This window comes from Barbus barbus (assembly GCF_936440315.1).
Source record: "Barbus barbus genome assembly, chromosome: 32".
Taxonomy (NCBI): Eukaryota; Metazoa; Chordata; class Actinopteri; order Cypriniformes; family Cyprinidae; genus Barbus; species Barbus barbus.
In genome coordinates this window covers 16,251,504-16,274,294 of record NC_136760.1, presented here as the reverse complement: position 1 = coordinate 16,274,294, position 22,791 = coordinate 16,251,504, and the positions used below count along the sequence as shown (strand labels likewise).

At 36.2% G+C, this 22,791-nt stretch overlaps 3 protein-coding genes across 4 annotated transcripts in view; 1 reads left to right on the top strand and 2 right to left on the bottom strand.

The window, feature by feature from the left end:
* Window positions 1–202: 202 nt before the first annotated feature.
* Window positions 203–8,584, bottom strand: LOC306852271 (ankyrin repeat and SOCS box protein 3-like). The gene is made up of 9 exons (XM_079388985.1): window positions 7,984–8,584; window positions 7,051–7,209; window positions 6,831–6,946; window positions 6,346–6,478; window positions 4,335–4,512; window positions 3,684–3,890; window positions 3,323–3,592; window positions 3,023–3,156; window positions 203–462 (listed from the first exon to the last, which is right to left on the bottom strand). Exons 1-9 carry the CDS (start codon window positions 8,180–8,182, stop codon window positions 305–307), a joined length of 1,554 nt encoding a protein of 517 aa, XP_079245111.1. The 5' UTR covers window positions 8,183–8,584; the 3' UTR covers window positions 203–304.
* A 907-nt stretch (window positions 8,585–9,491) lies between these two features.
* LOC306852406 (putative glutathione-specific gamma-glutamylcyclotransferase 2) lies at window positions 9,492–12,560 on the top strand. The gene is made up of 3 exons (XM_079389183.1): window positions 9,492–9,848; window positions 9,982–10,017; window positions 11,081–12,560. Exons 1-3 carry the CDS (start codon window positions 9,672–9,674, stop codon window positions 11,453–11,455), a joined length of 588 nt encoding a protein of 195 aa, XP_079245309.1. The 5' UTR covers window positions 9,492–9,671; the 3' UTR covers window positions 11,456–12,560.
* Window positions 12,361–22,791, bottom strand: part of LOC306852405 (proteasome activator complex subunit 4B) — a 45,181-nt gene continuing 34,750 nt past the window's right edge. For both annotated transcript variants that reach the window (XM_079389181.1, XM_079389182.1), the window contains 9 exons: window positions 21,013–21,104; window positions 20,762–20,893; window positions 20,367–20,661; window positions 20,120–20,248; window positions 19,085–19,240; window positions 18,828–18,984; window positions 14,398–14,531; window positions 14,141–14,279; window positions 12,361–13,821 (listed from right to left, as the gene is read on the bottom strand). In XM_079389181.1, coding sequence (XP_079245307.1) covers window positions 14,145–14,279; window positions 14,398–14,531; window positions 18,828–18,984; window positions 19,085–19,240; window positions 20,120–20,248; window positions 20,367–20,661; window positions 20,762–20,893; window positions 21,013–21,104 — 1,230 coding nt within the window. In that variant the 3' untranslated portion in view covers window positions 12,361–13,821; window positions 14,141–14,144. The remainder of the gene's footprint in view (window positions 13,822–14,140; window positions 14,280–14,397; window positions 14,532–18,827; window positions 18,985–19,084; window positions 19,241–20,119; window positions 20,249–20,366; window positions 20,662–20,761; window positions 20,894–21,012; window positions 21,105–22,791) is intronic.

The window sequence follows — 22,791 nt, the reverse complement described above, 5'->3', positions numbered from 1 at the left end:
CAGAGAGGAGAGCCGCTGAGAGAGAGAAGATAACGAGGCAGACCAAAGACACGGAGCAGAGGTGAATTTCAACACCAACTCAGTATGAAGGCCAGCTGTGTAAGAGGGGAACAGAACAGCGAAGATAAATTGGTAGAATTCTCCATTTGTCCTCCCACATTTTCTAAATATCAAGGTAATGAAAAGAGCCAGAGTCCAGCATCATTGAGCAGTCATTAAAATTTTATTAACATTATATACAAAATATACTGCAGTGGAACAAGTTGAGATAACTTAATTAGCCACTTAATTGACAGTCAGGCTGCTATGCAAGCAAACCCGAGACGTCGCTGAACTGAAGGTAGTCTTGAAGCAGTGTGGGGATGGGCAGCTGTTTGATGAAGGACGTCTTACACAGAGCACTGTTGCCCACCGCTGCCCGCACTGCTAGTCTGCACAGATGGGTGAGGACAGGGACTGATTCTGGAACCAAAGGCAAGAGGTTACTGAGCTGTGGCCATTTACCACATCAGATGATACAGCTATGGAATACAGTAAGACAATATAGATGTTTTTTCAAAAATCATTTGTGACAAACAATACTTTCATTCAACAGGGACGCACTGAATTGATCAAAAGTGACAGTAAAGATTTTTTGTTTGTTATATGAAATTCTGATTTCAAATGCTGGTCTTTTTAAATGTTCTATTCATAAATAATCCTGAAAAAGTATCATGGTTTCACAGGCATAAATTACATTTAAATACTAAATTAAAATATTTCACAATTTCTGACAACATAAAAATAAAGCCTTTATGTGGGTGTATGAATAAATATATAAGCAATAAGGTATGAGAGGCCGTACTGTATCGAAGGGCGTTGTTAGGCACGAAGCAAAGCGGAACCCCTGCAACTCCTTCAGCCGTGATTTACTCACGATACAGCACAGCCTCGAGTACATTATTGCTTTTATAAAATGGTTACAACACAATAAAAAAAATATTAAAACCCCAAATTTATGAACTGAAATGTTACTTTTTTTTTGAAGCAAGTTCACTAAATGCAGTCCTTCCGCTAAAAAAAAATAGTTCCTGACAGCAACAGTAAACGGCAAGAGAATGTTCCGAACATGCCTCTCGTCTAATGGAGCTTAAATAAAAACAGAGAATAGAAGCTCTTTATCATCCGCTGTGTCATTTATTTTTTTTTAACACCATATATGATTTTTTCTCAAAAACGTACATCTGCTTATCTCTCTTTGCTTATCTCGTCTGTTTTCCATCTTATAGTTTTAAAACAGACCGATTAGCAGCACAGCGCGAGTTTGCATGCATCATTACAGTGTAAACTGATGGACATACAGAATCAGACCTGAAACAGAAAACTAAGAAATTCAGTAATATTCCCACCTCACTTCGGAAACCGAAGACTTCCACACAGACGCGGGCCGCACACACATCGATTATTATTATATCAATTCATTATAAATATATATATGCATATACACTGTACGGGTGTGTGTGTGTGTGTGTGTGTGTATGTATATATATATATATATATATATATCTATAATTTTTCTTCTCTTCTCAATCAGCCATCTATTTTACATAACGTTAGATTAAATAGTTAAAATAATCATGGAAGGATGATATTTTATACAATATAAAAATACATAGCATTAAACTGCAACATTTACCAACAGATATTCGTAACAAAACATTTCAATACATCAACATATCTGTCTAAATTTTGAGTGGGTTAATGGCTAATCTGTGGGTTTTAAATTGCTTTGTTGAAAATTTAATTCCAAAAAATAAACTGAGCTTATCAACTATAATGCAGAAAGTTAATGGACAAATAAAAAGTATAATAAAATAATTTACCATGTTACTCTTAAGGAAACTAAATGGACATAAAAAGTGTAATATAGGGCACTTCTGGAAAGGGGCAGCATTTGTAGGGACGTTTCAAACTAAATGAACAACTTAATCCCTTCACGAAGTGTGCTTCCAGAAGTCCGTTAGCAAAGGTAACATGCGATGGTCACTTCACGGGAGTGATTTCCGCTTGTGATCATGTGATATTCAGTTAGGAGATCTTGCGATGCATTTTAAAGCAAAGTCGGGGTTTATTTTGACTTTACATCCAAACGCAAGTAGAATAAACTAATTTAAATTTTTCTTTATTTTTATGTAATACAAAATATTTTCATCAGTGATAGAAAAATTAAGACTGTATTGTAACCAAGTTAAGTTTGTAAAAGTTTAATAGTAAATAGGACACAATTAGACAGTATTTGAATAAAATAACAACAAGAAATATTTTTTTGCAACAACTGTTGGAGCGCTGACTGCGCAGCGTTGTTAAGGTAACATTTTGTCGGTCATTCCCTTAGCCAAGGGAGTTCCAAACGCTTATACAAGACAGCAATGCCCTACACCCTTCAAAGAACACACTTCAAGGGCTCTGCCCTTCAAAGGGAGAAGGGCATAGGGATGCTCACTTCCGTTTGGAATTTGCCCATAATCACTCACTATGTTTCTTAAAGGGATAGTTCACCCAAAAATGACAATTTTGTCATCATTTACACACCCTCATGTTGTTCTAAACCTGTAGGAGTTTAACATAAAAGAAGACATTTTGAAGAATACAGGTAATCAAAAAGTTGACGGTCCATCATCATTTATCTCATTATTTATCTCAACCCTCCAGTTTCTTTCTTATGTTGAACACAATAGAAGATATTTTGAAGAACCAAACAGTTGTTGGTCCCCATTGACTTCCATAGTAGGGAAAGAAAGTCAATGGGGACCAACAACTGTTTGGTTCTTCAAAATATCTTCTATTGTGTTCAACATAAGAAAGAAACTGGAGGGTTGAGATAAATAATGAGATAAATGATGATTTTTGGATCAACCATTCCTTTAATTTCATATCACCAGCAAAATAACAGTGAATATACTGTAAATATTTGATATGTGCAACATTCAATGTCATGAAACCCACACATACATCAATATGATTTAAAGAGTACAAGTCATACCGAAATGCTTCCGTGGCGTCCAGGTGCCATCTGCTCGACGGTGAGAGAGAATCTGAAGCATTGAGGAGGGCAGAGTCTTCCAATTAATGAACTCCAGAAAGAAATTAAGCACTCTGTTCTCAGCTTCTTCAAGCCTGCACCCAATTAGAGCATAACAGGCAGAAGTGAAGAGTTTAAAACAGTGTTTTTTAACTCTGACGTCAATAAAGCACAATCATTTATTAAAAGGCACGCATGGTGAATCCACTCTTGATTAAAATAAAAACCTGTGTGGCACAACAACCGCAATGTGTTGCTTACATTTTGTCCTGGAGCAGCAGCATGGGGTCCATTCCTGCTTTGAGCAGCAGGGGGAGCCAGAAAGATCCACTCTGCATCTCTCCAATGGCTCTATGGGTCAGTTCTTCGAGTCGTTCACTCCGAGGAAGGCCAGCGTGCTCTAGGATCAAGGGAAGGTGCTCTGGTACGTGGCCTTGTAAGGCAAAAGCATAGATGCCCATGCTCACATGGGCCCCTGCTGCCAAGAGCATCAGAGTGATTTCACGAATCTGGTGACACTCGCTGTTCAAACTGAGAGACAAACAGGAAAAAATGTGTCATACCGTCCAACTGATTGTGTTTAAAATAAAAAGCGGGACACAAGTGTATATCTATGTCATACTTCCAAGAGTTGCACCACAGAGCCATGTCCAAAGGGCAGCTGTAGCCAAACTGTCGACAGCTTTGGGCGTCTGGACTGTAGCCCTTCTTTAGCAAGGCCCGCAGGCTGTCCGCTTGTCCACTAAGTACTGCCAAATAAACTGGACTGACCTTTCCCTCGCCCCGGTCACATTCTCGCTTCGTTACCGGAATCAGCTTCTCTAAAATACTACAGAGAATGACGCAGGAGATGAGCAGGCAGATTAATGCATTTCAGATCAATTTATTTCATAAAGGCCAAAGTTATAGTCTCAACATCTTTGTTTAAAAAGTACTAAAGGTTAGCTTTCAAATGTGTTTATCATTATACTAAAGGTCCTTGCATACCGAGTCTGAAATTTTGATATGCGTTTTTCAGGGGGGTTTTTCATATTCGTCATCCTTTCCTATCAAAATGCTACGGATGCGAAAATGCACAAAATAGAACCTGGTCCGACGAACATTTCGGAGGCAGTGTTTAAATGTGATTGACACAACATGAGGTTGTATTTATTTTTTAATGTGCAAAAATTTCGTACGACAATTTCAGACTCTGTGTGCAAAGACCTTAACTGTCGCATGGTCTTTGTAAGCATTTGACAGACCCAGTACGTCAATGCCCGAGCTGCCATACCTAAGACGACTAAACTGGGCCGCAGCATGGATGGGTAGCTGCCAGCAGTCCTCATTGCAGTACAGGTTGGGGTCAGCTCCATGGGCCAGCAAAAGCTCCACACACCGTACGTGGCCCTCCTGAGCGGCAATGAGCAGCGGCGTGGCCAGATCGTTTGCCTGGCAGTTCACATTCGCCCCTGTGGCAAAGACAACCTGTGCTTAGGCAACCAAACTCTTATACACGACTGCAGTGTGGCTTCTGTTTACTTCATTTAATAAGCAATTACACATATTAGGTCAATGACAAATAATGCCAGTCATAAAGAAAAATCATCTTTTAAAAATATAGGTAATGCCAGGTTTTTAGAAATATTTTCTTTGTATTCATTGTGGTTTCATATGATTTTTATAAACTTTTATATGATTTTCAGGAGAAATGTTATTATAATGACTCTAAAATGGAACCATCAAGTAAAAAATAAAACAATTTCCTTACACATTTAATCATTATTTCCAAAAAAGGTTTATTCTTCATAACAAAACATTTATAAACATGCACTACCATTCAAAATGTAGGTTTGGTAAGATTTTTTGTAAGCATAAGTCTCTTATGCTCAACAAGGCTGCATTTATTCGATCAAAAATACAGTAAAACGTCAAATTAAAATATTAGTACAATTATAAAAATTAATTTATATAAAATATAAATATTAGTACAATTAAAAACTGTTTTCTATTTGAACATAACAGTTGTAAGTTATAATAATAAGTATAATACTAAACACAGTGCGTGCATAATTATTAGGCGCCTTGATATTCTGATCTTTTTTTTTTCAAAGCACATTTTACAAATTTCAAACCACGTCAATCTTAATAACTACTATTAATTTTGTATTTAATAATTTATAAGTGATATATAATTGTCCATGAAGAATGGAAGTGAAAAAATCAGTGCAGAATGTGCAGAATTATTAGGCACGTTTTCTTTTACAGATAAAATAAACCAAAAAAGGGGTTTAAATCAGACTGACAAGTCAAAGATGATTAAAACCCCATGAGAAATATTCAAAACTAATGCAATTGGACAGCAAAATGCTCACTGGGTCAGCGGGGTCAGAAAAAAGCAGGTGGAGAAGAAAAGACACGTTAACTGCAAAAGTTATTCACATTAATTTAAGAATTAATGTGAAGAATCAGGTGTAAAACTTTCAGGAACCATTTAGTCTCCAGCTCCACCATTTTCCAGAACGGCAACCTACGTGGAGTCTCCAGAAGTGCAAGGTGTCAGGTTCTCAGAGACTTTGCTTGGGTAAAAAAATTCAAAAAACTTATCCTCGCTTAATAAGAATAACATGCTGAAGTATTGTGAAATACATGAAGACTCTTTTTTATATATATATATATATATATATATATATATGTTACATATAAGGACCAGCACCTCATCCTCTTGTTTTTATCTTCCAGATTCTGGCAGTAAGTTTTAGGAGCTCATTTTTAGTCAATCCTGCAAGACAGACTATTTAATTTAACATATATACACTTTTGATCAATTTAATGCATTCTTGCTGAATAAAAGTATTTATTTAAAAAATAATAATAATGATAAATTATATAAATTTTTGAGTTGCACCACATGACATTTTACAACCTAAACTAACCTTGCTTGTTAATTAAAAAAAAGTCAATTATCTGTTATTTTCAGAAACTTACTGACTGGGACAAAGAGTCACAAGGGTCTACAGGGGTTTTTACAATATAATTGTATTCAAGTTTGTATTTATGAACTGCATTTCTGAATAAATGAATAGATCTGAACAAAAATGAGTGGCATGTTATTGACCCTTACATCAAACTTTTATATGCCTCTGAAGAATGTGTCACTGTAAAATAGCAGTGTGGATACAGTAGCGATAAATCTGATGTTGCAAGACTGAACGTTGACCAAAGTATGTAATGTACAAAAAGAGAAGCATATGATTGGCTAGATGAAGCTTGTACAGGGTTAATCATTAAAGAAATGTTCTCACCGGCATTTGCAAGAATCTCTAAGCATTGGTGATGTCCATATTGTGCAGCAACAAATAATGATGTGATCCCATAGTCATCAACTGCCTCCAGAGAGCACATGCTCACCAGGTACCTCACAATCTCAGTATGGCCCTGCAAATGGTTTTACATTTATTTATTTCATCAGTTTTTTGATGGAAGACTTTGATTACTGCCTTAGATGTAGGATTTAAAACTTGATTAAATTAGAAGAAGCAAAATGGCCTTGGGTTTTCATTATCTGAAGCTTAATTAAAAATTTAGAAGTATAACATTTATTGAAAGAGGTGTAAATTTAAAAGTTGTTCTGTGTTTTTTCCTGATAACAACCAGGCGATAAGCATTTACACTTAAAAGTGAGTAAGAAGAGCTGCAGAACTTCTTAAGGGATCAGAATGTAGTATTTGTACAAATTTTGATGTTTCTAAAGCATCGACCTTAAATTAGAGTTGTAGATTAAAGCTACTGCCTTGTAAACAGCTTGATGGAGACAAGACCAGCCGGACACAGAGTAAGTCCCGTTGACTTCTGCCCCATTTTCCACCAGCAGCTCCACCACATCTTTGTGCCCACCATCTACAGCTAGAAACAAAAAAATGAGACAAATATATAACAAGGCTCAAAAGAAGAAAAATACACATGGTTATTATGGTTTGAGATTGTGATCCTAGGTACTTTGAGTTTACCTGCAAAGAGGGGACAGGAGAGTTCATTGGTTGTCCTGTTAATGTCCGCACCACCCTTGATAAGCCACTTCACTGCCCGGAGATGTCCATTCCTCGCGGCAAAGTAAAGAGGAGTCTCCGAGTTATGCGTCAAAGTGTTGACATAGTCTTCGCAATTGACTGAAGTGAACAGGGACATACAACTAATGAATTGCTCATTAGAGAAAAAGATACAGCCATGTATCTTAAACAATTTAATAATTATTAAACATACTAGTGTGTCAAAAGAGCTCCGATTATTGGTCTTACAGGCGATCTTTAATAGTTCACCAAAAAATATATTCTGTCATTATTTACTCATCCTGCTTTCATTAAAAACTATTGATTTTATTTACTGATTTTGTTTCTTCTGCAAAAACAAGACATTTTTGTCAGTAGTTTTTATTAATTTTAGTACTTCAAATGAAATTAAACAAAAATGAGAAATTCTGCCTTAGCAACTAGATGAAATAAAATTAAGTTTTTAAATATTTTATTTCAGTTAATCTTTATTTTATTGCAAGTTACAAAATTGTTTTAAAATAGTTTTGGTTAAAGGTAATAATCGTAAAAAATTAGAGGGGAAAAAAGATCACTTTTCTGTCCCATTTTCAATACTTTTTCACACAAACTATCCTAAAACATGATAAATGGTGTACAAGTGGTAAAGATAAACGTTCTTGCACAATTATGTCTGTTGTTGAGATTGATGGCCCCATTCATTTATCATTTAATGAGCAATGGAAAAGAGCAGCGTGAACACTTTGCCAAGTATGTCCTTTTGTGCTTTACTTAAAGTCGACATGAGGTTGAGTAAATGCCAGAATTTGCATTTCTATGTGAACTATCCGTTCCTTGTCTAACCAGGTCTCTCTATTTGATGTTCCACGCGTTCAAACCATCTGAAGTTGTTACCGGCTGCAGGGAGGAGAAGCCGCACACACTCCGCTGATCCAGCCGCCGCAGCCTCATGCAGGGCGTTCCAGCCCCGGTTATCTTTCACATCCACCGCGAAGCCTCTCTGGATGAGCTTCTGCACCCGTCGACCCTTCCCCTCCCGGGCTGCCAGCGCGACGGCTGAGCAGGTGTCTCCATAGCACTCCGTGAAGTCCATCTGATTATTGTCCGTTTAAAAGCACAACACTATCCCTCAAACATTACTGAAAGAGTTCGTGTTCCCTCATTTACACACAGAGACAGTGACTGAGCGCAGGCTGACAGCTCCGGGTCTTAAATCACTCTGCAGTGCCTCTACAATGCACAACCAGGTTCACACTAGGTTAGACCAATAATTATGATAAGCTGGGCAGATAACGTGCTTTGATAGCAAAATAAGTTAACAGCTGTGTTCTGCCAGTTTTAGTCTAGTAAATTAGTTCGACTTTCCCACTTTGAATCTTTAATATGTCCACAAGACAACAAAAAGAAAAATCATATCGCGGTGGTGTACACACATGAAAAAGTGACGACAGAATTCACATTCCATTCGTTTCAGGACAAGTTCAATTTAATGGACACTTCCGGCGATGCTGTTTTCTGATTGGCTGATTCAGAGCTCCGGCTAGAACACAGATGTGTGATGTTTCGTTCCGACCATAAAAAATAAGAGAAAATAAAAACAACAACAGCATCATAAAAGCAAGTCCAGTATTTTGTTTGACATTTTCAGCGAAAACTATGTCACCATAAGGAGATTTTATTTAATAACTAACAGTATTTAGCTCAAGTCATCTTTGTTCACAATTCTTCATTCAGATCTTAATTACATAACGTACGACAGCAATATATAAAACAAACGTGATATAAAGCATTGCTTGTCTATTGAACAAGTAGGGTCCCCACGGTCAGAAAACGTAAATATCATTTGAATATGATATACATGAAAATACGTATTAAATAATTTTTTTTTTTAAATGCGATTCTTTTTATGCTCAGCTGTACAGATGTAACTTCATTTACATAAAACTACGATCACCCATAGGTTTCGCTACTAGTTATTATAGCAAATATCCTGTAAATTACTACAGTATTAATATAATAGTGGATAGTCTGGTTGTCATGGTAGATTTATTTACGTATTCATTTTATTTATTATTATTTAAAATATAATCATATTTATTTTTAACTATTATTATTTAAAACAATCATGGATAGTCTAGTTATCATGGTAGATTTATTTATTATTATTATTTAAAATATAATCATATTTATTAATTTTTAACTATTATTATTTAAAACAATCATGGATAGTCTGGTTATCGTGGTAGATTTATTTATTATTTTAATTTAAAATTTTATCATATTTATTCATTTTTAACTTATTATTTAAAACATAATCATTGATAGTCTATTTATCATGATAGATTTTTATTTATTTATTATTTTTGTAAGGGTTTATTTTTAAAGCCGGTGACATGGCTTTTATTTTGAATAATATTTTCAGCTAGATCGGTATCTGCCCTCGGCAAGGAACGTAACGTTATGACTTCTTTTGTACATTTGCATAACGATACTAATTTAATTACTTTGTGTCCACACCTATGCCAAAACGGTCTCGATATACCTAACCAGAGCCTTTAAAAATCCCGTCCATCGAGATATGAATGGAGTATGTGTTCAGACACACTGAGCTGTCCGCGGGAAGCATGTGGGTTTTTGGTTACGGATCTTTGATTTGGAAAGTTGACTTTCCATACGAGGAGAAACGAGTGGGTTTCGTCAAAGGTTTCAGTCGCAGATTCTGGCAGGGAAGTACAGATCATCGCGGGGTGCCTGGAAAGGTATGGACCCAATTATTCCCTATCAAAACCATACGAGTTTATGAACAGCAGGTGCCCAGTCATGGTGACCTTTCAGCATGACAGAGCACTACAGTACCATTAACACGTTTACTTCTTATTGATTCTGTTTCAGCCTGGGCGAGTGGTGACATTAATAGAGGACCCTGAGGTAGTGACTGTCAACCTGTTAAATACTGCTCGATTTATAAGATTCAAACCAAGACAAAGCAGATATATGGCACATTACGTTACATTCCTCGAAGTCGGTACACTTTTTTTTTCTTCCCCTAAAGCATGGAACTTTTGTTTTTTAAATGTATATATTTTTGATAAACTTATTTAATATAAGTACAAAATGTATAATTACCTTACCTAGCGTGAAATTAATATAAATTATAAAATATATTAAAAATAATTTTATAATATTAAAAGTTAACATTTAAAATAAAATGTTAATTATATAACAGAACATTGAATGAAATTTAGCCATCGATTTTCTGTATCCCAACTTAAAATTATGATTATAAAATTATGATTTTTATAGTGTCAATATATTTTTTATAATTCACATTAATATTATTTATTATTTTTTTAAATAAATGATTATCTAACATAATTAACCTTGCATGAAATGTTAAATATTTATAAGTTTTGAACAAAATGTCTGTATCCAGCCTAATAGTGGTGATGCAGTATACAGTCTATATATTTTTTTTATTCCACTTCAAAAATATATTTTTTTTCATAAATTAAATAAACTATTATCAAATATAACCTAACATGAAATTTAGCTAGTTTGAAACAAATCAAATGTCTGTATATCCCACCTTAAATGGTGAATACACAGAATTTTTTTATCCAATGATTACTCGTAATTCACTTTAATATTTGTAATTGTATTACAACTAAAAGCGCTATATAAATGTAACGAATGATTATTATTAAATTCACTTTAATATTTTTGTACTTTTTAAAAATTATTTTATGACCTTGCGAGTCAACATCTGACCGTTTATTTAATGTTATTAAAAAAAGAGTTTCAGACCGTTTTGTACAATATTAACGGAAAGTGCCATATTTGTGATATTATATTTGTGATATATTTAATGATTGTATATGAGATTTACATAAATTTTTTAAAGTCTTATGCTACATGCAAATGAGAGTAATCCAAACAACTGAATAATCCAACCAATTTTTTTCCTGTTGGTTCACTCTCTATTTGCTGTTAGGGCTGTGTATGGGGCGTTGCTTACAAGTTGCCATCAGGCCGAGAAAAGGAAGTGAAAGAGTATCTGGACTACAGAGAGAAAGGCGGCTATGGGGTTATCACTGTTACATTTTATCCCAAAGATGAAGAACAACCAATGCAGGGCACATTGCTCTACATCGGCTCCTGTGACAACCCAAATTACCTTGGCCCAGCACCTTTGGAGACAATTGCTCAGCAGATTGTGAAGTCTGTAGGCCCCAGTGGCAAGAATACAGATTACCTGTTTGAGCTCGCTGAAGCCCTCAGGCAGCTAATACCCGAAGACTTAGATGATCACCTGTTCTCCTTGGAGCGCCTTGTGAAGGAGCTGCAGAAGCAGGAGGAGATCGAGTGATCTGCTGTTGTCTGCTTTGTCCTTAATCTTCTAAAAAAACTCAGGAATTTAGTCCATTTTTTTGTTCCACATATATAGATAATATCCGATGCATGCTAAAAGGGATTACCTGATAAAGCGTTAAGATAAGCAGTACTTAAACCACGGTTATGATTTTAAATAGGATTATTTAATATATGGTAGTGTCTACTGAATCTACACTTGATTTTATGATGTGATATTTCACATAATTTGTCTCGCGTTAAACCTTGAGATACGAATCAAGAACTTAAAAGGATTTCAGTATATTGCACATAATGTTGTTACATCCATGAAAATGTGAATGAAAGTACAATTTTATTTTTCAGAGGCTGGTTAATTTTTCTCAGGATACTTGAATATTTTACAAAGCCATTTCCTATTCATTATAGGAAGTTCCTTACCATCCTAATCTTCAAATAAGCCATAACAAGGTGAATCTCATTATCATAAACGTTTAAGTCAACAATTTAGCCCAAAATTTAAAAAAAAAGAAAGAAAATAATTTGAAACCAAATTAAACATTCTTGAAACCTTAATTATTTTCCATTGTGTAACAGTTTAATGGCATTTAACGGTTTTATTTCCAACCCAAATTCACACTAACATTGTACTTAATAAAATAGTATAGATTGTTTTACTTTAATGGTCATTTTTTAAATTACAAATAAGTTTAGTTATAATTATGTCACTATCTATTTATCTATCTGTCTGTCGTGAGATTCACCCAAGCAAAGCTTTGAGTTTATCTATTTTTATTCATAATTTACCAGTTATTATAAATATGTCAGAATTGTTACAACTCCATTCTAGCACAAGTCTATTGTATTGACATTTTGTTTACAGGATCTTTGGTGAGTTCACCACTGTTACTAGCTCATAATGATGACTTAATAATTGGTGGGATATTTATTGTGAGACACAGATAATAATAATAATAAAAGCAACATTGTGGGGGGAAAAAAGAGAGTTTGTTTTAATTAGTTAAAAACAATACATTTATTGGCCTTGAGAGTAAAACAAAGCAAACATCTAAAAAAATAGAGAAAAATCACTGCAGTTTTGGCACTAAGCTAAATAATGTTTCTGTTATGTACACTTCCAAATGTAAAACAGAGCTAACCATAGTAGAACCTGAAGCCCTTCCTGGCGCTGTGTGTGATTCAGATGACAATCTAAAGTGTTTCCGTACTGAGGCTGGAGAAAAGAGTGACAGAAAAAACAAGAACAAAAAAAATAAAAAATCCTGGATTCTGTCACATGCCAGTAAGAAATGGCTCAAAACACGATCAAACTACAAACATGCACATGTATCCCGCCACCTTCCACACACTCCCATACTAAATTCGGCCTGGCTGCTCTCACTAGACGTGTCAGTCGCTTATGCATAGATAAATGCATATGCACAGTACATAAATGCATACATAATACACAAACACACAGGACACAAAACAAAACCCTGTTATGATGGCATGTGAGCAGAGCGCCACAGGACAATGACACACTTACCACAATAACGTCACAGTACTCAGACTTGCGTCCTCATGTGATGATAAATAACGAGGGCTCAGCCCGAATATATTCTTCAAGTTACCGATGCATCGAACAACCATCGCCAACACAAAGAGGTGCCTGTCGCATCAGATTACCGTGGAGGTTTAGGTTGAAAGGATGGTGGCGTGCCAAAAATGTCACTTAACCAAGAATCACATGCTGCTAGCTGTAAAATGTTTACTGAAAACAAAATGCTAAAAGATGAAAAATCTTCCAGTTGAGGGGTTTCAAATTCTAAATGTAATTCAGATTCAGTCGTTAGACTATATTCACATGCTCAGATCAACGAGAACCTCGCCAGAGAGCATCATGGGGGCTTTGGAGTTGGTATTTGTGGGGCGATCCATAGGCATTCTGTCCTTCGTCACACACTTCATGTCAACACACAGGATTATAGAGGAAAAAAAATCTATCTGTACAATAATATTACAGACTGCAGGCTGTACATTCCTGCACTGGTAAACCTTAAATATTAAGTAAGTATAGTTGAAATGCAAAAATATGGGCTAAATATATACATACAAACAGTACGTACAGAGTATATGTCTAGGTCGTTAAATCACTCATCTCATGTCTCCTTCGTGCCTATACGTGCCTCCTGCCCTCCTCTCATCGTGTGCCCGTGGTTTAGTGGGCTCCTGGGTCTGGGTTGGAGAGGTTCTGCTGTAGATGCTGAGATCCTGAGCATCCGTGTCCTCCCATCCCACCCTCATGAATGCATAAGATATTTTATTTGAATGCATAAAAAAAAAAAAACTAAACTAAACTAAAACCTGCAGCATCATCGTCACAACCTGAAAAGAAAGAGATAACAGTCACGACCATGCAATTAAGCAGTGTTTATAGACTAAAAATATTTCATTTATAAGTTACAATGGGTGCCGTCAGAGTAAGAGTTCAAACTGCAAATAAAAACATCACAAAAATCAGCAGTCTGGACTCTCATTCTGACGGCACGCATTCACTGCAAATAAAGCAATGCTAAATTTCTCGAAATGTGGTTTGACGAAGAAACAAACTGGTCTTTTGGATGGTCTGCGGCTGAGCACATTTTCAACAAATGATAATTGTTTGGATGAGCTGTTCCTTTAAACAGGTGTCTTTGTAACGTACCTGTCTATGCATAGTAGCAGGGTGACACGAGTAGATCTGTGAGCACCACGAGCTGGTCGTCTGTGAACTGCTGCTTGTGCTCCAGCCAGTTGTCGTGATGAGTACGGCGGAAATTAGACAGAGTCTTTTTCACGGTCATCTAAATCAGTCGGAGAGAGTCTTGTATTGATTTTTGTTAGATTTAATGGGCCCTAAGGGCGAAGCGCACAAGAGGGAGACAGAAAGCAATTGTGTTTGTTGTGATGTGACCGGTGTACCTCAATAGGCTGCGTGTCGTTGAGGTGTGCGCTGAGGTCCATGAGGAGCTGAGGCATCCAGGTTGGGACATCATATGGGCTGGATAAGATGCAAGCACTGAGTCCCAGCACTCCGGCGTGACGCCGTACCAGGTCTGAGGATAGACAAACATGGGTTAAGTACAGCAAAATGATTCGGTTCTTTTCTCAATAAAAAAAAAAAAGTATCTGAATATCCATTTAAATAAAAAAAATCTTTATTTTTTAATAAACAGATTTAGTTGATTTTCGTGTACTTATTTTACATTTTATTTTAAGAAAAATTATTTGTTTTCTAGTAAATAATATAAATAAAATCATTTAGAACAAGATAAATAGGATTCTTGAGTCTTTTTTTATAGTATACGGATAAAAAGAAAATACAGTGGGGAAAAAGATTCTTTGATCCCCTGTTCATTTTGTACGCTTGCCCACTGACAAAGAAATGATCAGTATATCATTTTAATGGTAGGTTTATTTGAACAGTGAGAGACAGAATAACAACAAAAAAATCCAGAAAAACGCATTAAAAAAGATTTGCATTTTAATGAGTCAAATAAGTATTTGATCCCCTATCAATCAGCAAGATTTCTGGCTCCCAGGTGTCTTTTATACAGGTAAGGAGCTGAGATTAGGAGCAGTTTCTTAAAGGGAGTGCTCCTAATATCAGCTTGCTACCTGTATAAAAGACACCTGTCCACAGAAGCAATCAATCAATCAGATTCCAAACTCTCCACCATGGCCAAGACCAAAGAGCTGTCCAAGGATGTCAGGGACAAGATTTTAGACCTACACTAGGCTGGAACGAGCTACAAGGCCATCGCCAAGCAGCTTGGTGAGAAGGTGACAACAAATGGAAGAAACACAAAATAACTGTCAATCTCCCTCAGTCTGGGGCTCCATCCAAGATCTCACCTCGTGGAGTTTCAGTGATCATGAGAACGGTGAGGAATCAGCCCGGAACTACACGGGAGGATAAGGCAGCTGGGACCAAAGTCACCAAGAAAACAATTGGTAACGCACTATGCCGTGAAGGACTGATATCCTGTAGTGCCCGCAAGGTCCCCCTGCTCAAGAAAGCACATGTACAGGCCCGTCTGAAGTTTGCAAATGATTCAGATTAGAACTGGGTGGAAGTGTTGTGGTCAGATGAGACCAAAATCAAGCTCTTTGGCATCAACTCAACTCGCCGTGTTTGGAGGAGGAGGAATGCTGCCTATGACCCCAAGAACACCACCCCCACCATCAAACATAGAGGAGGAGACATTATGCTTTGGGGGTGTTTTTCTGCTAAGGAGACAGGACAACTGCATCGCATCAAAGGCATGATGGACGGGGCCATGTACTGTCAGGGCCAGGGCATTGAAGCCAACCAGGGCATTGAAAATGGGTCGTGGATGGCACACATGGCCAAGGCATCAAAGGAGTGGCTCAAGAAGAAGCACACTAAGGTCTTAGAGTGGCCTAGCCAGTCTCCAGACCTTAATATAAAATCTGTGGTGGGAGCTGAAGGTTCGAGTTGCGAAACGTCAGCCTCGAAACCTTAAAGACTTGGAGAGGATCTGCAAGTCATTAAGGAGTGGGACAAAGTCCCTCCTGAGATGTGTGCAAACCTGGGCCCGTATTCTTAAAGATTCTAAGAATCCTTTTAGAGAGCTCCTAATTTAGCTTAATTTCTAACTGGAAGTCTTAGCTTAAAAGTGATTCAGGACCAATCTGAGAGCAACTCTGAGCAAGGAAAAGGCAAGAACTTTTATCTTAGTGAGGAGGCGGGGCTGACCCCATTGCTAGCTATGGCAGAGTCTTTTGAAGACTGTGATTGGTTGGTTGTCCATGAAGGAAATAAAAGAGCGCTTTTAAGAGTAGGGTTTATTTTAAGCCTTTATTTTCACTTTGAAATTACAGGCGTAATTTTTCTTGTTTTCCCGTACACTCTCTCTCTCACACACACACACACACACACACACATATTATATGTATATATATTCTTTATTTTTTATTTACCATGCTGTCATACTTGACGTATTTTATAGGAAATGAACAGCGACACAATAAAGTTCTGAAAGTGCTGTCAGACTCAAATCATCGCTGCTGCATAGTTGCATTTTTCCAGTTGCTAAATATGTTAATGTAGTTAATGTGATTACATCCATTTCTGGCACTATGGCATTTCCACGCGGTGTCTGAGATGTTAAGAGTGTCTCTAATAAGATCGGTCACAAACATGATCCTTGCACGATCTAATGTGTAGTGTCTTATTAACTCACTGTTACGTCCCTTTTGTTCTATTTCTGTGTGTTGTCTTTTGTTTGGGAGGTGTTTGTGTGTGTTTCTGTGCAGGAGGATGTCTGATTGGTTCCTGCAGTCCAATTGGTGCCACACCCTGCCTGGTCAGCTGACTTCTGGATGCCTATAAGAGACTTCGTCATCACTTCCTGCTTTAGTTTCATGCTCGCTTGCTGTTTGCTCTGCTTGTTACATGGTTAGTTAGCCTGAGAATCTGTGTGTGTTTGACCGAGAGAGAGTTCAATTGTTGTTTGCTAGTTTGTTTTGCCCAATTGTTTGTACTATTGACTACCGCCTGTTCTCTGACCTAGATTCTGGATTGCCCCTGTTTGGACTTGTTTGCTAACCACTGTAAATAATTTTATATAATAACCTTCTGGGGAGGTAGGGAGACCGACGCTATTTTTGTTGGAATTTCTTTGTTGATTGTTTTTGGATAGGGAGTGAGGTAAGTAATCTGTATTTTATTTTATTTTTGTTTTGTGAATTAGGGAATTTAGAGGGATAAAATTAGTTGGCTTTTGTTTGTTATTTTGGCCTTGTCGGCTCCTGAAGCTAAATTACCCCATTGTACAGTTGAAACCATTGTTCTCATTAAAATACTGATCATTCGCTTTTCAAAACTTTTTCAAAACTACTGTGTTCTCGTACTCCTTTTATGTTGCGCCTTTACCCCTAGACGGAGCGTAACAATATCTTAAGGATATTGTCGTGCATTGTGTGCAACACATTTCTTCTCCCTCTTCATGTTTCGTCCATTTTCTCCACTACTAAAGAAACTCTTAAGACCCTTTAAAGTCCTCGTCCATACTCCTAACAATTTTGGACCTTAAGACCTCTTTTAAGGGTTAAGATGCTTTCTGAATTACTTTTTTCTTTACTAGGATCTTTTCTTTAATTTTAAGAGGAAACACCCACATTTCTAAGAATTTTCTTAGAATTTTGTTACTAGGAGCAACTCTTAGCACTAAGATTTTTCATGAATACGGGCCCTGGTGGCCAACTACACGAAACGTCTTACTTCTGTGATAGCCAACAAGGGTTTTGCCACCAAGTACAAAGTCATGTTTTGCGAAGGGGTCAAATACTTATTTGACTCATTAAAATGCAAATCAATTTATAACTTTTTTTTTAAATGCGTTTTTCTGGATTTTTTGTTGTTATTCTGTCTCTCACTGTTCAAATAAACCTACCATTAAAATTATAGACGGATCATTTCTTTGTCAGTGGTCAAACGTACAAAATCAGCAGCGAAACAAATAATTTTTCCCTCGCTGCATATATTGAAGAAAATTCCATGTGTTTTATTCACAGGGATATTCAAATACTTTTTAAATTTTGAAAAAAATTAGGAATCAGATTCAACTTGTTTTAAAGATATTTAGAAGATTTACTAGAAAACAATGACTTTTAATTTTTAAAAACTGATTTAATTTAATTGATTTTTATCTTAACATTCCTATAAATGTAAAAAAAAATATTATTTTAATAAAAAGATTATTTTTGTGTACTTATTTTTTATTTAATTTTAATTATATTGTATTTGTTTTCTAATAAATAAAAGCATTTTAGAAAAGATAAATATGATTCTTAATTTTAAAATAGTATACAAATAAAAAGATTTTTTCTAATCCACAGGGATATTCAGATTCTTTTAAAAAAAAAAAATCTGATTTATTTTGTTTTAAGGATATTTACAAACATAAAAATAGTGTTTTAATTTATTCTTAATTTTGTTTTCTAGTAAAAATTCTAAATATCCTAAAAACAAGTTAAATTCACCAGAGAAGGAAAATTAAAAACAAACAAACAAAAAGCACTTGTAATTTATCTTGAGTTTTGCTTATTAAGTGAATGTATCGCGTCTTAAGGATATTTACATTTTTTATTCAAAATAGAAAATATGCACATAAATAAAATGCTAGAGCAATTTTTTTTTTTCATTTATTTACAAGCATTTCATGCCTTTTCGTGGCAGAACAATTAGCCAGAGGGAATGGGACTCAGACCAGACTTGAACTTAAATGACTTTGGTTCTTAAATTTTGCAGGCATTAAATGTTAGCACTGTGCCATGGCTCTGATACAAACAGCACAACACTGTATGTGATTAAAGCGTGATCATACCGACTGAAGGAATAGTGTCCACCACAGAGCCTCTCTTCCTCTTTTTGGGTAATCTGGTTTTGCATAGAGCCTCAAAGTGAGTTTGCATGGAGGCATCCATTGCCAAGAAGTTACACTGCAGGAAACCGCTGAGAGTGGTGGCAGCCATCTCTCTCACCTAAGGCACAGAGATGCAAAGAGATGAAGGTTTAATGAACAAGGCTGCATAAAAGTGAATAAATGATGATGCCAGGATGCCAGTGTGGCCCGAAAGGTACCTCCAGCTGCTCATCCTCCAGTAGCCTGATGACCAGTGCTCTCACGTCCTGAACAGCCTGCTCAGTGCTCAGTATGGTGAACAGATTATAGAACACCATTATCTGGATGTATGTTAGCACTGAGAATCGCGCATGCCAAGAGCTGCTGCCAGCAATCTGAAAAAATAACAAGAATCTTATGATTGCACAGCAAATATAGTACTCACTAGGACTGAGTAATAATGGTAAATAAAAAAACATGTTTATATATGTTGACATGTTAAGCATGTGGGATATTATTGTATATAATATTAAACATACATATATGGATGAATATTTGCTAGTCCCTCAATGCCTCATTTCACCAGTAGATTCAATTTAAATAAGTACATAATTTTACTAGATGAGCACTTTTTAAATATTTCTAGTGAATGCAATCACTGATGATACTAACATATTACAATATTACAAAAATAGATGGTAATATAATTAAATGAGAAAATCATGAAATAATAATGTGCATAATTTGAAATGCCTATGTAGTATATAATCAGTGTCACTTATTACATACTCATTTGGTGACAATGTGTTGCATCTACAACAATTGTGTTTTTCTTTTTTTTCTTTTTTTAATTTTGATTAATTAAATTTGATTAATTAATTTTATTTTTGTATTTTCAGTTTTAATTTGAGCAAATTAGTTATGTACTTTTGTAATTTTATTAGTTGTTTCAATATATTTCTATATAGCTTTAATTTATTTTTTCTTCAATTTTAGTTTCAATAATTTTAATACTTCAACTGCAATTTATTTCAGGTAGTTAAGGTAATATTTCTAATATTTCTCATTTTCATCAATATTTTTATTTTATTTCAAATACTGGCAATGGTTTATAATAGTTTTAGTTTCACTTAACAATAACTTCAGCTTTTAAATAAAAAAAAAATAATCAAGGTCAAATCTTTTCAAATCAAATCAAGGTCAAATAGTCAAGGTCAGCTTTTGAACTGTTGTCCTGATATGTGGGGTCGTGTCTAGCGTGTCTGAGGCCTCACCTCATGTAGCACCTTCAGTACCATAGGGATCTGCTCAGGATAGAGGAGACCCTGAGACATGAGGGACAGGCAAGTCTTTGCGTCCCTCTTCAGCTCATCGTAGCTGTCATCGTTTTCTACAGGAGCGATCTACAGATGGACAAAAACAGGCACTGAGTGGAAGTCAGCAGTCCACTTAAGTGCACTCCACAAAAATGTATAAAGAATGAGATACAAAGAGCATGGACTTAGAGAGAGCAAGCAAGACCTTAAAGAGCAGGGGCAGCAGCTGTAGTTGCTGAGGTACTGGAGTAGAGAAGGAGCGCCCCGCACTGGCCATCAGCCACTTCAGAACAGTTTTGAGGAGTTTGATGGCCTGGGTCCTCTCGTCCTGCTCCCCCACTCCATTCTCCTCCACCACGTGGTTCTGGATCTCCTCGTCTCCCTCAATCAGGGGCTTCAGCTGAGACAAGATCCTTTCGGTAAACTCAGCAATGTGTGGTGACTTAGTAGGCTGAGTGTGTGGCAGGGTAACGTCAATCATGAAAATGTATGTCAGCACACTGCAAGAGAAGACAAGACAAGACAGAAAACATGACAAGAGAGAACTGCCAGTGTATTTTTATACAACATAGACCCTTTTGACCACGACTGCACACATACCTGCCGATGCGCTCTCTCACATTCTTATAAACCTGAGTGAGTTTGGGCTCCAGGTAACTCAGCAATCTGTGCAGCAGCTCTGGGACCCTCCACTCCTGCTGTGCCAGGCCACCCTGCAGCACGTACAGGTGGCTACACAGAAAGAAATTAGAAATAAATCATTAATCTCTCAAATATCAAAATATCACCTATGCATCCAAGTCTGAATGGTTTCAGAATTTCCATTGAAGTAAAACACAAAATACACTCACCAGGCATCTACAAACGATCCACCTTCCCCGCTTAGAGGACACTCCATCAGCATCTCGAGAAGCCAGTGAAGCTTTCGTGGATCTCGGCTCTCCTGAAAATATCAAACATAAACAGTTAGTCGTTCTCATAGCTTCACATACTGCCCAAAAGTTTGAATTTTTTTTTTTAAATAGTTTGAAATAGTTTCTAATATTTTTGATAGATGTGCCTTATGCTCAACACACAAAACAGAAACAGTAATAGTGAAATATTATAGCAATTTAAGAAAATAAATCTTGTACACACACACACACATATACAGGAGTAATGGTCCTGTATGTACATATATATACACATATACATATATATATATACACAACGACCATTACTCCTGTATTCAGTGACGCATGATTCTTCAGAAATCATTTTAATTTGATTAGAAGAATTGTTTCTTGAACACTAATGTTTTTGTTGTGCTTAATGTTTTTGCGTAAATATATTTTTTCTGGATGTTTTGATAAATCTAAAGCTACAAGAACAAAATTTGTAAAATTTTACTTGTAAAGGAATGTTTTACAGTCACTTTTGACATTTAATTTACCCTTGCTGAAAAGTTAAAAATATTAGAACATGTGTTGTGGTACTGTCAAGAATGTGCGTCAAAGACTGACACAGAAGAAAAGAAATTTGTTGAATAACATCCTTATTTTTGTTTTCTTTGCACACAAAAAATATTTGCGTAGCTTCATAAAATTAAGGTTGAACCACTGCTGTCACATGGACTATTTTAACCATGTCCTTACTACCTTTCTGGGCCTTGAATATGGTAGTTCCCTTGCTGTCTATGCAGGGTCAGAATGCTCTAGGATTTCATCAAAAATATCTTTGTGTTCCGAAGATGAACGAAGATCTTACAGGTGTGGAACAACAAAAGGGTGAGTAATTAAAGGGATAGTTCACCCAAAAATAAAAATTCTGTCATTAATTACTCACCTTCATGTCGTTCCAAACCCGTAAGACCTCACACACAAATGAAGATATTTTTGATGAATCTCCTGACCCTCCCATAGACAGAAAGGATACTACCACAATCAAGGTCCAGAAACATAATCAGGACATCGTTAAAATAATACATGTGACATCAGGGCTTCAACCGTAATTTTACGAAGCTACAACATTACTTTTTGTGCGCAATTAAAATAAAAACAACGACTTTATTCAACAATTCGTCTCCTCTACATCACCCTGGCGCCATTTTGGAGAGAATCCACTGAACGTAAACAATGTATGTTGTTCTGTGTCAGCTGCGCCATGCGGATACGTTTTCTACGTTGTTTACTCTTTTATCTGAACGACAACAACGTATCTGTGTGGCGCAGCTGACACAGAACAACTTTACGTATATGTGATACTCTCCAAAATGCCGCCTTGTTGAATAAAGACGAATTGTAGAATAAAGTCATTTTTTTTATTTTCTTTGCACAAAAAATCTCGTAGCTTCATAAAATTAGTTGTACCCCTGATGTCACATGGATTATTTTACTGATGGCCTTACTATGTTTCTGGACCTTGATCGTGGTAATTACATTGCTGTCTATGGGAGGGTCAGAGAGCTCTCAGGATTCATCAAAAATATCTTAATATGTGTTCTGAAGATGAATGGAGGTCTTACAGGTTTGGTGAGGGTGAGTAATTAATTACAGAATTAAAATGTTTGGGTGAACTATCCCTTTAATGAAAGAATTTTCATTTTTGAGTGAAGTATCCCTTTAAATATTAATTTGGATATTTTAAGTATT

Excerpts from the sequence above, each read along its gene's own strand:
- LOC306852271 (XM_079388985.1), bottom strand. The coding sequence starts at position 8,182 with ATGGACTTCACGGAGTGCTATGGAGACACCTGCTCAGCCGTCGCGCTG. Across the intron at positions 3,891-4,334 it reads GCCCAGTTTAGTCGTCTTAG|TATTTTAGAGAAGCTGATTC; the intron begins GTATGGCAGCTC and ends CATTCTCTGTAG. Across the intron at positions 3,157-3,322 it reads CTGCTGCTCCAGGACAAAAT|GCTTGAAGAAGCTGAGAACA; the intron begins GTAAGCAACACA and ends AATTGGGTGCAG.
- LOC306852406 (XM_079389183.1), top strand. The coding sequence starts at position 9,672 with ATGGAGTATGTGTTCAGACACACTGAGCTGTCCGCGGGAAGCATGTGG. Across the intron at positions 9,849-9,981 it reads ATCGCGGGGTGCCTGGAAAG|CCTGGGCGAGTGGTGACATT; the intron begins GTATGGACCCAA and ends ATTCTGTTTCAG. Across the intron at positions 10,018-11,080 it reads CATTAATAGAGGACCCTGAG|GGCTGTGTATGGGGCGTTGC; the intron begins GTAGTGACTGTC and ends ATTTGCTGTTAG.